The sequence below is a fragment of the Nycticebus coucang genome, chromosome 4 (assembly GCF_027406575.1).
Source record: "Nycticebus coucang isolate mNycCou1 chromosome 4, mNycCou1.pri, whole genome shotgun sequence".
Lineage (NCBI taxonomy): Eukaryota > Metazoa > Chordata > Mammalia > Primates > Lorisidae > Nycticebus > Nycticebus coucang.
Genome location: NC_069783.1, coordinates 72,886,879 through 72,901,120, shown reverse-complemented (window position 1 = coordinate 72,901,120; position 14,242 = coordinate 72,886,879). Strand labels below are relative to the sequence as shown.

General features: G+C 47.9%; 1 protein-coding gene across 2 annotated transcripts; it reads left to right on the top strand.

The window, feature by feature from the left end:
- The first annotated feature begins 2,558 nt into the window (after window positions 1–2,558).
- Window positions 2,559–13,790, top strand: BOLA3 (bolA family member 3). 2 transcript variants are annotated; one of them, XM_053587021.1, is made up of 5 exons: window positions 2,565–2,718; window positions 4,786–4,909; window positions 6,930–7,018; window positions 12,345–12,404; window positions 13,549–13,660. In XM_053587021.1, exons 1-4 carry the CDS (start codon window positions 2,665–2,667, stop codon window positions 12,360–12,362), a joined length of 285 nt encoding a protein of 94 aa, XP_053442996.1. In that variant the 5' UTR covers window positions 2,565–2,664; the 3' UTR covers window positions 12,363–12,404; window positions 13,549–13,660. The 2 variants fall into 2 exon arrangements, with proteins under 2 accessions (XP_053442995.1, XP_053442996.1); XM_053587020.1 differs by lacking the exon at window positions 12,345–12,404 and having other exon boundaries at window positions 2,559–2,718; window positions 13,549–13,790.
- Window positions 13,791–14,242: the final 452 nt, after the last annotated feature.

Below are 14,242 nucleotides of genomic sequence, written 5' to 3'. Positions count from 1 at the left end.
GGTTGGTGCCTGTGGCTCAGTGAGTAGGGTGCTAGCCCTATATACCAGAGGTGGTGAGTTCAAACCCTGCCCTGGCCAAAAACTGCAAAACAAAACAAAATAAATAAATAAAATATATAGAACAAAATGTTTAAAAAAAAAATCATCCCAATGAGGTTAAAAAAAAAAAAAAGATGCATACAAAGAAATCCTACCTAAGGAGTTTTCTGCAGTCAGCATATATGTAACTATTGTATACATGAAAGGTAGGAGTGATCATGGACGATAGAAGTGAGGGTAAGAGAATCTCAAGTTCACAGCAAAAAGTGCAGAAAGGACTGATTATTTCCTAGGAATAAAGGCATTTCACTTGTAACAAAGTAAATTACACCTTATACTTTCGTTGTAAGAAATTACACCTGAACTTTCATATTGAACAAATTTTGGAAGTCCAAGATTGTTTAGCATATCCTTTCCAAAAAGGTTCAATTCTAACTTGTGGAGCTCAAATTGCTAAACCTGTCAGTTCTGTTGAGTAATCCAGAGCATGCACTTTTTGTCCCATGCTGGCTGTTGACATAGATGACAAGCAAGGCTGTCCTCATGGAGCTTATAGACCAGAGGAAACAGACACATACATAAATTGATAGTTGTAAATGGCCTTAAGTGCAATAAAGGTGTGGTAAGCTGCAAGCACTTAAGCTTACTGTGGGATGGTCAGAGTGGCTCTCTGGAGAAGACAAGGCTTTAACTGGCTGAAAAAATGGGCAGTTGCATAATCAAACTCAGCTTGTGCAGACAAGTACAAGGAGTTCAATATTACTGAAAGGTGGTTTCATTTGGACAGGTAGATGGGGTTAAATCATACAAAAGAACTTACAGGTGATGGGGAGTCTGAAGAATTTTGAGTAGTAAATGTTTCCATTTCAGATGGCTCTGGCAGCCTTGTGGAAATGGTAGTGGGAGGAGGATGGGACCGGGAGTAGTTCAGAGGTACTACTCTGATAATGTGGACAATTTTTAAATTATGGAGAAAAGTAAAAAAGTACCATTTTCAATAAAGGAAAGGAGAAATTCTGCAAATACCAATCTGAGCACGACATATGACAAAGCCAACTAAACTGGATTTAGTGTTGATTTCCAAGTTGCACAAGCAAAGTCAAACACTTTTCTCCTCTTAGTTCTGCTTTCTTATGTGTCTACCCACATGGTTGCAAAGATGGTTGTCAGCAGCTCCGGATTTCTACCACCTTAGCAATACAATCGAAAAAGATCATTTAGCTCCAAAAAGTCTCTGGACGAACTTCTCACTGGTCTGGCTCAGCACATGTTGTCAACCCTAAACCAACCCCAAACAAACCCCTATCTGATTGGCCAGCCCTGGATCATTTTTCCACCTGGAACTGGAGAGGGGTCTTCCTCCCCTGAACCATGTGGTTTGAATAGCAACCTGGTGGTACACCACTACTAAACAATGGAAAAAATACTTTTGACAGTTGTAATTGGATCATTGACACTAATGAAGAAAAAAAACAAATTATCCCTATTGATACCAATGTAACTTTTAAGGAATCAAAAAATGTGGGAGAGGCTATTAATAATTTAAATTATGAAGGTCAGAACAAAAGTCACTCAATTAAGAGTGGAATAAGCATATTTTTAGTCAATCACTAAAGAACACTGAAGTCCAATCCACTCTAATGCAAGACTGAAAGAAAGGATTGATCGTAAAGGCCCAAATGCAATGGCAAAAAGCTAGTTAATTCTGAAGGTTACCGCCAGACTACAGGCTGCAAACAAATACAGATACAGAGAGGGCTTGGTTGAATTTTGGCTGCGACAAGGCTGGCAGTACTCCAGAGGTGGGTGGGTTTGCTTGCCCATCCATTCCTCACGGCCTCAGCTTCTCCTGCATTCTCCTAACTCCACAGCCTGTGGTCCCTGCTAGGCCGCCCGTGTTCTGTGACACAAAAACTTGGGGGTCATCCCAAGATACTTTCCCCACCCCGAACCCCATATCCAGTCACTATTCCATTAACCTCTCAAGTGTCTTAACCCACTCTTCCCACCCTCCTGTCACTGGCTTAGTTCACGTCCCTCAATTCTCACCGGGACCATTGCAGTAGCTTGGAATGTCTTTGTATCAAATTTCAGGCCCCTACAGTCCCGGCTCACAGGAGCCAGAGTGATCTTTCTAAAGCGCAAATCTGAAAACGACTGTCCCCCACCCGCACCCCCGTGAAATCCTCCCCGATCCCCTCTTACCTGGAGAGAAACCCGAGCTCCTCAGTTGAGAAGCCAGGCTGCGGGATGGGGAGTTGGGAATAGAGAAGTTCCATCAAGGGCAAGCGGGATATTCGAATGCGGGACAGTCAGTGTTGAACGCCGAGAACCTTGGAGTGTTTCTAAGCTGAGGAGGAAGGAGACGTTGGCCCTATGGTGGAACCAGGCCCCCGGGAGGGAGGAGGAGCCGTCGCCGGCTAGGGGAGAGTGCGAGGTCCCGCGGCCATCGCACGCCGAGCGCTGTGAGCTGGCGAGTCCCCGGGGCCCGCATAAAGCCAGGGCGGGGCAGAGCGGCCTCCGGGCGGCAGGGGGCGGCCTCGCGCGCCGCGCCGGCTCCACGTTCCTGCCTCCGCGCCTTGCGGGCAACACGGCGACCTCGGGCGGCGGGTCGCGTCACCGGGGATGGCAGCGTGGAGCCCGGCCGCGGCAGCGTCTCTGCTCCGCGGGATCCGCGGGGTGAGCGCGGGCGGGGGACCGGGCTGCTCACGCCAGGGCGGGAGCTGCGGAGGGGCCGCGGGGCTGGTCGCTATCAGGGCTGGAAGGCTGGCTCCCAGAGGGCCAGGCGCAGGGCCCGAGGGGCCTCCCTTCGCCTTCCCTCTTCGTGCATTCATTCACTCTCTGACAGCCGCATTCGCAGAAGTATCAGGCCCCGGAGCGCTCTGGGGGAGCTCCGGGGCAGGGAGGAGGTTGGGGGTCGGGGAAGGGGTGGACACGTGAGTAGACATAATACCTCGGTCACGAGATCAAGAAATGTTAATTTACCAAGCCGAAGACAGGGATCAGCCGGGAGTCAAGGGGTGGGCTGAGGGCACTGCAGATAGGGCTGGACCTTGGGGACTTTGGCTGGGCCTCTGACCTTGATCGTCCGCAAACCCCACACCGGAGTAGGAGCCCAGCAAGGTGCACTTCCCACTTAATCCCGATCTCTCCTGTTTTCTGGTTCATCCTTTGCCTCACCTCGTCCACTTCTTTCTCTTTCCACTTGCACCTGCCTCCCCCATGCATGAAGAGAGGATCTTCCACGCTGGTGACTTTTCAGAGTGGACAGCTGTCATTTGGGATGTTGTCAGTTGATTGTTCTGTAAAAGGCTGCCCACAGACCAGCCAAAACAAGAGAAAGGCTTCTCCCAAGGATTCTGAATGCTAACCACCCACACCCCTTAGTGATTGCCATTCTGCCTGCACTCAGCCTTTGTCCCCCAAGGTTCTGTCCCCACTCTGGCCCTCAGCAATCCTATTCAGGTCACATCATCAAGTTTCTGTCCTTCCATACAGCAGACAGTCTAACTCAGGACCTTTCTCCTGACCTGTGTCTGGACTGCTTGTCAGACACCGTGCAGGTGGCTGGCAACACGCACCTAAGCCAGTAGTTCCTATCTGCTCATTCATTCCTCTACTGTCAACAAGTGTCCCCAAGGGCCTCTTCTGGGGTCAGCCCTGGGATGTTGCTGGAACAGGACAGTCTCCGTCCTGGCCTTAAAGACCAGTGGTGAGCTGTTCCACAGCTCATTTTAAAGAGGGTTCTCTGAGATTCTGTAACATAAGACTCTGCTCCCGGCCATCAGGAAAGGCTTGAGGATGGACAGGACTGAGGGGTGAAGGGGCGGGGCTTTCAGCACCAGCACCCAAGTGTCCTCCCGCCTGCCATCCACATCCAGTCAGGGACATGTGCCTCGTCCTTCTTCCTTTGTAATACTTCTTACTCAGGCATCTTTCCTGACTAGCCCTGTAAGGCACTGTTTCCTGCAGGTTACCAAGAGCCCAGATCACATTACCTGGGGTCACATCCCAAATCTTTAGTCTGGCATTCAAGTCCTGCCACACTTAATTCCTGGTCTCCCATTCCAGCATATGCTTGACCCAGCCAAATGGCTACCGACCTGGTTTTCTGCTCCTTGCACCCAAGGGTTGACGTGTTCCACCAGAAGCACTGGCTCCCTGTAGTTTCCAAGGAGGGGGTGGTCATTGCCAATGGCAAATAATCTAAAAATGTTTGTTCTTCAGGTCATTTAATAGAATTTTGGCTCTTCTCCCCAGTCAGGATTGGTGTGTGCTACAAAAGCTAGCTGGCTTATTGAGCTGTGTGTCGTGAAGTTACTTCCCCCGGGGAGGGCATGGCATGATAATCAGGGCTAAGAAGTTTGTTATCTGGCCCCACCATTCAGGGCAGTGTGTGGCCAATGGCACAGCAGGCTACTAGGGCCTCTCTCCTGGCTCTGCATTTACTAATAATGGATCCAACCTTGGGCATGTTACTTAGTGCCTCAGTTTCCTCATTTATAAAACTGTCATCATAATAGTGTTTTTCTCACAGCATTATCATGAGGAATTAAACATCTATTGAATTACATTTGGGGCCTTGTCTATAGAGTCAAATTGAGTTATTTACAATCCCGGAAGGACTTACATGGACACCTGACACCACAGTCCCTCTGACTGGCCCATAGCAGTACAACCTCAGCCCAGCCTGGGGGCAGCACCATCTTGCTCTGGCCTGACCCTCTTGTCTCTGTTCTGTGGCAGCTGCCTCTTCTCCACTCTGTCAATCGGAAGTTTGCCTCCCAGACTGAGGGGGAGCTCAAAGTGACCCAAATTCTCAAAGAAAAGTTTCCTCGAGCTACAGCTATCAAAGTTACTGACATTTCAGGTAAGGTTTTCCCATCTTTCCCACAGAGCTTTGGTGAGATTTTGCCCTGTGGAGGAGGGGGCAGAGGCCAAGGGGCTTACAGCAGGGATTTTGCCACCCATGAGTAGCTTCTCAATACGTGTAGCTTTTACCCAGATGGAATTTGAGTGCCTTCACCAAATGGGGTGGAGGTGAGAATTCAGAAACCTCAGAGGGAAACTGGGGACAAGGGGACAGCTAGGAGGACTCAAGGTTGCCAGCCTGGCCCAGCTAGGACAAGGTCACTCTAAGTGCCCCTGGAGTTCAGGACCATAAGTCTTTTATTTGACAGCGAGATGGGCCTTAATCTAATTTCCTCACATTCTTCTGACACCCTAGAATGTCAGAGGTGGAGCAGACCCCAGGAGGGTTTTGTCCAACTGCCTTACTTTCCCCAGGAGGAGACGAGCCCAGAGAGGCCAAAGGACCTACCCAGTCCCTCGTGGGAAGGAGGCAGTAGAACTGGAACCAGAGCCAGGACCCAGGGCAGACTCCATCCTAAACCCAGTTATCAGGCCCCGTCTTTCTCAGGCAGCCAGTGGCATCTCGGAATTCAGCTGGCTGTGTTAGGAGCAGGCTGGAGAATCAGCTTCTGTACCTACGGGAAGGGGAAGACAGGGCCTTTATCCCGGCACACACATGGAGCAGTGTAGCTGTGGACAGCCAGATGAGCATCAGCCTGAATCTCTCCATACCCGCAGATGCTCTTTGCCACTCTGCATTGTCACGAGGGCTCACGGACTTCATTGAGAACATAGCATTTTAAGGATTTAGGAGAAAGTTTAGCAAGCAGATTTTATTCTGGAAACTAGAAAATTAATCAATCTAAAGATCTAGAATGGGGCGGCGCCTGTGGCTCAGTCGGTAAGGCGCCGGCCCCATATAACGAGGGTGGTGGGTTCAAACCCGGCCCCGGCCAAACTGCAACCAAAAAAAAAATAGCCGGGCATTGTGGCGGGCGCCTGTAGTCCCAGCTGCTCGGGAGGCTGAGGCAAGAGAATCGCTTAAGCCCAGGAGTTGGAGGTTGCTGTGAGCTGTGTGAGGCCACGGCACTCTACCGAAAAAAAAAAAAAAAAAAGATCTAGAGAGGGCACGGTAGGGTACCTGGGGCAATGCTAGGGCCTTGATGTCACCAGTCCTGCACCTCCCCAGGGCCAGGATGGGACTTGACCCCTTAATCTGGCTCTTCTCAACCCTAGACAGAATGCAGAAAGGGAATCAAGGCTGGATTTAATCAAAACTGGGGCTCCCATAGCGCATTATAAGAGAAGCAAAACTAAGCCTGTTGAGCAAATTGCATTTCTCATACAATGCCCTGGTGTTAACAGTGCAGGGGATGTTGTCATGCTAGAGCAGTCATCACAACAGCACCAGCTCGCCAGCCACATAGAGGCAAAGCTTGGGCAGGGATAGGGGGTCAAAAAGCTTCACCAAAAAGCTTCCTCCTTCCGAAGTCTAGGATGAAATCCTGGATGCTCCACTGTAGACCTGGAAAGCCCCAAGCAGCCCCGTGGCCAGTGCGTTTGCCATGTCCCTGTCTCTCTCATGTTCCCTTGCTCCTTTCTTTTGGATAGTTTTACACACAGTTTTCATACCAAATTGTAGTGTATTTTTGTTCTTTAAAAATACCAAGTGCTGGTCCTTTGGAAATTCAGTCCTGCCCACCTTCTGTGGCATTTGTTAGCTAGTAAAAGGAAACATTCTATAATACATCTCCTAGGTTTCCTGTGCTTTTGTGTCTTACTTTTCCTGTGAGAAGTGATAATCTGAGCAGTGCAGCTTCCTTGCAAAAGGAACAGTCCCTTTTGAGTTGAGGCAGCCTGTCAGGAGGAATAGGTGGTCACCTTGGAAGTCATGATCTTTTCCTAACAATCTCAGCAACTTTCCTTTGTGCTGAATAATAATATTCAGACCTTTGGATTGTGCAGTGCTTCAAGCACATGAGGGACCATGTCTGCCATAAGATAAGAATTGAAATGCTTTTGAATTGTGTTTATTTTAGGAGGCTGTGGGGCCATGTATGAGATTAAAATTGAATCAGAAGAATTTAAGGAGAAGAGAACTGTCCAGCAGCACCAGATGGTGAATCAGGTCAGTAGAGGCTGAAGTACTTCTTTGCCACGGGCCTTTAGCATCTAAAAGGGCCTGCCAAGCAGACTTCCTGTAAGTACAGTCTTTCTTTCCTAAGAATTTTACTATTTGTAAATTTCCTACAATTTTACTATTAGTCTTAGGAAAGAAAAATGCAATACTACAATCAGGCATACAGGACTTGAGACCTGAGAAAAATATAATCTGGGTCTATCTGGAATCAGATTGTGGGCAAATTTGAGTTTTCTTCAAAATTGAAGCCATCCAATTACTATTTTGCATTTCCTTGTATACTGCTACCAGTGTTTACTGTTATTGTCATATATTGATTAGTACGTCTAAACATAGTGCTAAGAGATAAATACTTTTATAAATTTGAAGATTTTTTTGTATGTGTGTGACAGAGTCTCACTTTGTCACCTTTGGTAGAATGCCGTGGCATCGCACCTCACAGCAACCTCAAACTCTTGGGCTTAAGTGATTCTCTTGCCTCAGCCTCCCAAGAAGCTGGAACTACAGCGACCTGCCACAACGCCCAGATATTTTTTTGTTGCAGTTATCATTGTTATTTTTTTTTGCTGGCCCGGGCCAGGTTTGACCCCGCCAGCCTCGGTGTATGTGGCCAGAGCCCCACCCACTGAGCTACACATGTCACCCGAAGATTTTTTTTTTATTAGCCTCTCTTTGGGACTGCTTTACAGATGGGTAAATTGATGCACAGCCTGACTGAGAACGGCTTCAGCTGCCCCAGACCCAGTGACAGAATGTTTGGGACCTGGGACAGTGTGTTCAACCAGACTTAAGGCCCAATTTATATATCCATGCTGATTTTATTTTTTTTTAGCCGGGGCTGGGTTTGAACCCGCCACCTCCGGCATATGGGACCAGCGCCCTACTCCTTGAGCCACAGGCGCCGCCCAAATTTTTTTTTTTTTTTTGTAGAGACAGAGTTTCACTTTATTGCCCTCGGTAGAGTGCTGTGGCGTCACACAGCTCACAGCAACCTCCAACTCCTGGGCTTAGGCGATTCTCCTGCCTCAGCCTCCCAAGTAGCTGGGACTACAGGCGCCCGCCACAACGCCCGGCTACTGATTTTATTTTTTTTAATTATTTTATTTTTGTTGTTGTTTTTGAGACTGACTGTCACTCTGTCATCCAGACTAGCATGCCATGGTGTCATCAGCAACCTCAAAACTTCTGGGTTCAAGTGATCCTCTGGCCTCAGCCTCCCCAATAACCAGGACTACAGGCATCTGACAATGCCCAGCAAAGTTTTCTAGTTTTTGTTTTTTTCTTGAGACAGAGTCTCACTTTGTTGCCCTGACTAGAGTGCAATGGCATCACAGCTCACAGCAACCTCAAACGCTTGAGCTCAAATGATTCTCTTGCCTCAGCCTCCCAAGTAATTGGGACTACAGGTGGCCCCCATAACGCTTGGCTATTTTTTTAGAGACAGGGTCTCACTGTTGCTCAGACTCATCTCAAACTTGTGAGCTCAGACTATCCACCCGCCTTAGTCTCCCAGAGTTCTGGGATTACAAGCATGAGCCACGATGCCCAGCCTGTTTTCTAGTTTTAGTGGAGACGTGGTCTTACTCTTGCTCAGGCTCCTCTGGAACTGCTGAGCTCAAGTGATCCTCCCTCCTCAGCTTCCCAGAGTGCTAGGATTACAGGTGGGAGTCACCACACCCGGCCATGCTGATTTTAATTGGAATTTATACCAGCTTTGACCCTTGGACCTGTGTCTGTAAACTCATCCCCTTCAGCAGGTATGTTTGACATCATTCTGGAAGCGCTTACATCTTGTGAATTCGTTTTATTTTTGTAAAGCATAGTGCTGGTCACAGGAATCTCTTCTGTGGCCCCTTGTACTTTGAGTTCAGGTGCCCAGACTGCTGTTGGGAGATCTCCCCTGTCCTCTGCATGCACCCTCCCCACTGGCTTCTCGCCTGCTGCATCTGGACCTTTGCCCAGATTGTACCTCCTACTGGGTCGCCCTTCCTCCCCTCTTCTGCCCAGCGCACATGCTGCCTTCCCTCCCACCTCGGCAGGGAATGAATGCCCTTCCACCCTCCAGCTCCCTCTTTTGGCTGCCAGTGTTTTCTTTTCTTTTCTTCTTCTTTTTTTTTTTTTTTTTTTGTTTGAGAGAGTCTCACTTTGTCACCCTCGGTAGAATACCATGCCATGGTGTCATAGCTCACAGCAACCTCAAACTCTTAGGCTCAAACGAGCCTCATGCCTCAGCCTCCCGTGGCGGTCTTGGCCTCCCAGGGATTACAGGCATGAGCCACCGTGCCTGGCCTGCCAGTGTTTTCTGGTCTTAGATCCTGGATACTTATGTCCCTGCTGTCTGTCCCTTGCAACAGGAGCCTTTGTGAACTGGTTCCCTTTGGCATCCCACTTTGTATTTCTCATGGAGCCTAGTCCTTCCCCCTGAATACAGCTGTAAGGTGTGCTGGTAAGTCTGAGCGCAGGCTGGAGTAGAATGGCAACCATCAGGCTCCTCCACCTGGTCTCTTTCCATCCCATGTAATCTCAGGAATTTGGATCAAAACTGAAGTCAAGATAAGGAAGACCTAACTGGCCCAGATCATCCCCAACCAGTGGGGCTTTATGTGTGTGTGGCAGAATGTTGCTCTTTCACCCTGGATAGAGTATAGTGGTATCATTATAGCTCACAGGGATTCCTGGGCTCCAGTGATCTTCCTGCTTCAATCTCCCAAGTAGCTGGGACTATAAGCAGGTGCCACCAGGCTTGGCTAAGTTTTCTATTTTTAGTAGCGATGGAGTCTCATTCTTTCTCAGGCTGAGGGCTTTGGGTTGGTTTTGATCTCAAACAGAATTACGCAGCCTCCCAATGTGACTAAGCTCCTGAGGTGCTGGCAATTTTAGTGTATCACTTGGCCTAAAGCCACAGTTAAAGTGGTTAAAGCACCACATTCTGGAGTTAGACTAACCACATTTCTTTTTTTTTTTGTAGAGACAGAGTCTCACTGTACCGCCCTCGGGTAGAGTGCCGTGGCGTCACACGGCTCATAGCAACCTCCAACTCTTGGGCTTACACGATTCTCTTGCCTCAGCCTCCCGAGCAGCTGGGACTACAGGCGCCCGCCACAACGCCCGGCTATTTTTTGGTTGCAGTTTGGCCGGGGCTGGGTTTGAACCCGCCACCCTCGGCATATGGGGCCGGCGCCCTACTCACTGAGCCACGGGCGCCACCCTAGACTAACCACATTTCAAATCTGGGCTTTGCCACTTTATAGCCATGTGACCTTGAGCAAGTTTTTCTACTTCCTTTTGCCTCAATTTCCTGATCTGCTACTGGGGAGAAATTATCTGGTTTCTGGCATGTCTAGATTCAGGGTCGTAAGCAGGTTCATATACTTGCTCTCTTTCATACTCTTTCTCTCTCTGAGCTTTCAGTCCTATGTGTTGGCTTCATTTTCTTTTCCTGGCTTTCTCTCCTTGGTGGGGAATGTGGCCCCCAGGCACCTCCCATTGATATTACTGCATAGTGACCCAAGAAACAAAGCTGTACTCTAAAAAAAATCCCAAAAGAGATTCTTTTTTTTTAATGTTTCCAGACGGAGCCTCACTGTGTTGCCCCAACTAAAGCGCAGTGACACAATCATAGCTTACTGCAACCTCAAACTTCTGGGCAGAAGTGATCCTCCCATCTTGGCCTCCCAAATAGCTGGAATTATGGGCATGAACCACTGTGCCAGCCTCCCAATTCTGACTGGCCCAGCTGGATCATATGCCATCCCTCAGCCAATCATAGGCTGGCCCAGTGCCATATAACTACCTCAGTATCAGACCAATTGATAGTCCCACCAGAAACAGAAAAGGAACTATTTACCAAGAGAAGGGAGATTGCTGACCAACTAGGGGGAAAAAGTGCCCATTGCCCTGTGGTTATCAGATTTTGGCCAGTGTAAAAGGACTTTGTTTCTTCCTCTGCACTGATTATAAACTTGAGAGGTCAAGCCTCCCCCTGATCTTGTAGCCTCTCTCCTGGTGCTTAAGGGGCTGAACATCTATTTGACTGTGGTGCCTTGTTCAGATTTGGGCCCTCAGACCATTTGTAGCCTTAAACAAGTCTCATAATTACTTTGTGATATTATTTCCTGTTCTGAAATAAAATTGACTAATTTGTATTAATTGGTATGGTTTTAAAGAACAGCTCATTTTTAAATGCTCATTACTGGCTCGGTGCCCATAGCACAGTGGCTATGGTGCTAGCCACGTATACCGAGGCTGGCAGGTTCAAACCCAGCCTGGGCCAGCTAAACAACAATGACAACTACAACAAAAAATAGCTGGGCGTTGTGGTGGGCACCTGTAGTCCCAGCTACTTGGGAGGCGGAGGCAAGAGGATTGCTTAAGCCCAAGAGTTTGAGGTTGCTGTGAGCTGTGATGCTACGGCAGTCTACCGAGGGTGACATAAGTGAGACTCTGTCTTAAAAAAAAAAAAAATGCTCATTACTCAAAGTACCAAAATATAGGAGACATCATCAGAGGATGGGTTGAAATGTGTGATACATCCATATAATGTACTTCTATGTCATTACAAACAAGAGTGAGAATCCCTTTATTGCCTAACATAGGAAACTCTCCAAGATAGATGGTTAGGGGGAAAAGTGTAGAGCAATGTTTGCAATGTTCACCATTTGTGTTTTTAAAAGGTAATGGGGGCTCGGCACCTGTAGCTCAAGCAGCTAGGGTGCCAGCCACATACATCAGAGCTGGCGGGTTCGAATCCAACCTGGGCCCACCAAACAACAGTGACAACTATAACAAAAAAATAGCCCAGCGTTGTGGCAGGCGCCTGTAGTCCCAGCTACTTGGGAGGCTGAGGCAAAAGGATCACTTAAGCCCAAGAGTTTGAGGTTGGCTCAGTGCCTGTGGCTCAAGCAGCTAAGGCACCAGCCACATACACCTGAGCTGGTGGGTTCAAATCCAGCCCAGGCCTGCCAAACAACAATAATGGCTGCAACCAAAAAAACAGCCGGGCGTTGTGGCAGGCGCCTGTGGTCCCAGCTACTTGGGAGGCTGAGGCAAGAGAATCGCTTAAGCCCAGGAGTTGGAGGTTGCTGTGAGCTGTAATGCCACAGCACTCTACCCAGGGCGACAGCTTGAGGCTCTGTCTCAAAAAAAAAAAAAAAAAAAAGAGTTTGAGGTTGCTGTGAGCTGTGACACTACGGCACTCTACCCAGGGCAACAGCTTGAGACTCTGTCTCAAAAAAAAAAAAAATTAATTAATTTTTTTAAAAAAAGGTAATGGGGTGGGATATATGTTCATATTAGCTTTTTTAAATCCCTGCAGAGATATATAAGAAACTAACAGCTGACCAGGGGCAGTGGCTCAGCACTCTTGCAGGCTAAGGTGAGTAGATGCTTGAACTCAGGAGTTTGAGACCAGCCTGACCAAGCATGGGACCCCATCTCTACTAAAATAGAAAATTATCCAGGTGTTGTAGCATGTACCTATAGTCCCAGCTACTTGGGTGGCTAAGGCGGGAGATCTCTTGACCCCAGGAATTTGAAGTTTCTGTGAGCTAGGCTGAGGTCACTGTACTCTAGCCTGGGTGACAGAGTGAGATTCTGTCTCAAAAAAAAAAAGGCCAGGCACAATTGCCAAGGTGGAGACCAGCCTGAGCAAGAGAAACACCCTGTCTCTACTTAAAATAGAAAAATTAGGCTCAGCGCCCATAGCACAGTAGTTACGGCGCTGACCACATACACTGAGGCTGGTGGGTTCGAGCCCAGCCAGGGCCAGCTAAAACAACAATGACATCTGCAACAAAGGGTAACCGGGTGTTGTGGCAGGCGCCTGTAGTCCCAGCTGCTTGGGAGGCTGAGGCAGGAGGGTCACTTAAGCCCAAGAGTTTGAGGTTACTGTGAGCTATGATGACACGGCATCTACTGAGGGTGACATGGTGAGACTCTGTCTCAAAAATAATAAAATAAAATAAAATAAAATAGAAAAATTGCAACAATTCTCTATTTGGAAATGGGGGAATGGCAGACAGGTCAGGGAAGGAGACTTCATTGGATGCCTTTTACACCTTTTGATTTTTAAGCCAATTTAGATGTTATTTATTCAAAAATATTAAAAATTATTTTCCAAAAAAGGGAAAAGTAAGCTTCCTTTTTATTTTTATGTTTTGAGACAGAATTTCAGTGGCATCAACCTAGCTCACAGAAACCTCAAACTCCTGGGTTTAAGTGATCCTCCTGCCTCAGCCTCCCGAGGAGCTGGGACTGCAGGTGCCAGCCACAAAGCCCGGCTGATTTTTCTAGCTTTAGTAGAGGTGGAGTCTCACTCTTGTTCAGGCTGGTCTCAAACTTCTGAGTTCAGGCAATCCTCCCAACCTAGCTTCCCAGAATGAGCCACTGTACCCAGCCAGAAAAGTTGCTTTAAAGTATGTAGTCGCCTTAAGATATAGAGCTATGTAAAATAACTCTCAGAGAATTACTGTAATCACTGTCAAATATACAAAAACTGACATACTCTTTTACTTCCTTAGGCACTAAAAGAAGAAATCAAAGGTATGCACGGATTGCGGATATTTACATCCATCCCCAAACACTGACCATGCCCTGGCTGTGTAGATGCTGCTACTTAAAAACTTGGATGAAACTTGACTGACACCATTCTTCTCTTGGCATTTGCCAAAAAATATATCTATTTTGTTCATAGACATTTCCATATTATAATTATAGAAGATATGTTATCTATTTAGATGTTAATTAAAGGTACCAGACAACTAAAGCTTTTGAAGAGTCATTAGTAATGCTTCAGGTTCCTTTATTTTGGAAGCAATGTCCTTGCACAAAGGGGTCTTATCACTGGACAGTCTGTTCTCCTGCTGCAGACAGGATGCAATGCCAGCTTTCGGTTCTGCTGTTCTGTTAGTAGAGTGCCATGGTGTCATAGCTCACAGCAACCTCCAACTCTTAGGCTCAGCCGAAGGAGTTGGCCTCGAAGAGATAGGGATCTGTCTTTGCTCAAGTTGGTCTCAAACTCATGAGCTCAAGCAATCTACCCACCTTCGCCTCCCAGAGTGTAGGATTACAGGCATGAGCCAATGCGCCTGGCCAAGAGATTTTCTTGTTTCTTCTCCTTTATGAAACTGCTCTGGCTTGGTAGCGCCCGTAGCTCATTCGGGAGGGTGCTGGCCACATACACCTAGGGTGGCGGTTTCGAACCCAGCCTGGGCC

Excerpts from the sequence above, each read along its gene's own strand:
- BOLA3 (XM_053587020.1), top strand. The coding sequence starts at position 2,665 with ATGGCAGCGTGGAGCCCGGCCGCGGCAGCGTCTCTGCTCCGCGGGATC. Across the intron at positions 2,719-4,785 it reads TGCTCCGCGGGATCCGCGGG|CTGCCTCTTCTCCACTCTGT; the intron begins GTGAGCGCGGGC and ends GTTCTGTGGCAG. Across the intron at positions 4,910-6,929 it reads CAAAGTTACTGACATTTCAG|GAGGCTGTGGGGCCATGTAT; the intron begins GTAAGGTTTTCC and ends TGTTTATTTTAG.